Here is a 775-nt window from a genome sequence, read left to right on the forward strand (position 1 = left end):
GCCCTGGCAGTGTTCAAGGCCAGGTTGGACACAGGGGCTTGGAGCACCCTGCTCTAGTGGAAGGTGTCCCTGCCCGGGGCAGGGGTTGGAGCTGCAGGAGCTTTAAGGTCCTTCCCTTCCAACACAACCCAGGCTGGGGTTCTCTGATCTCCAGCTCCACTGTTCAGCAGTGCAGGTCCTTGGGCAAGCTATGGGCAATGCCAAAGTTGCCTCCTTTTATTAACAGGCCTGATTCTAGCAAATAGATTTGAATTTAGTGCAAAGCACAAGACACATGGTGCTGCCTGGAGGAGGGGAGCCTGCACTGCCTGTGCGTGACTGCATCTGCCTTTCACTCTTCTCCAGGCAAGAACTCGATGCTGTGAGCAGAGTTGTGAAAGAGGATGAGAAACCTTCTCCTGGCTTTTGTTCCAGGCTTTGTTTAGGGGTATCTCTTTGGGAAAAGCTTCTGTAAAGAAGGGATGTCCCTGAAGAAAGCTCTTCTCTTTCTTTAGAACATCGTAGCCTGGATGAAGGACAAGTCTGAGGTGGAGATTGTAGACCTGGTACTAAAACTCCGTGAGAAGCTGGTGAGTTTTCTTCCCTTCTTCCTGCCCTGACTCCTTTCTGTCTGTATCTCTGTGGCAGGGAGAGACCATGGACGTGGATCACAGTTATTGCTTAGAAAACTTTGTTCTTGCTCCCTGATTTGGAGATTGGGGCAGTCAGGAAACATCAGTGTTTGTGTAGAAAAGGATGTTCAAATGATGCTGTGAGGGCTGGAGCAGCTCTGCTC

The 775-nt window shown here is 50.6% G+C and overlaps 1 protein-coding gene across 1 annotated transcript in view; it reads left to right on the forward strand.

The window, feature by feature from the left end:
• The window catches only part of DENND6B (DENN/MADD domain containing 6B), a 17249-nt gene extending 16650 nt beyond the window's left edge, over positions 1–599 (forward strand). The window contains exon 19 of the mRNA XM_010020773.1: positions 495–599. Coding sequence (XP_010019075.1) covers positions 495–599 — 105 coding nt within the window. The remainder of the gene's footprint in view (positions 1–494) is intronic.
• The last annotated feature ends 176 nt before the right edge of the window (positions 600–775 follow it).

This window comes from Nestor notabilis, unplaced genomic scaffold, assembly GCF_000696875.1.
Source record: "Nestor notabilis isolate BGI_N333 unplaced genomic scaffold, ASM69687v1 scaffold31758, whole genome shotgun sequence".
Lineage (NCBI taxonomy): Eukaryota > Metazoa > Chordata > Aves > Psittaciformes > Psittacidae > Nestor > Nestor notabilis.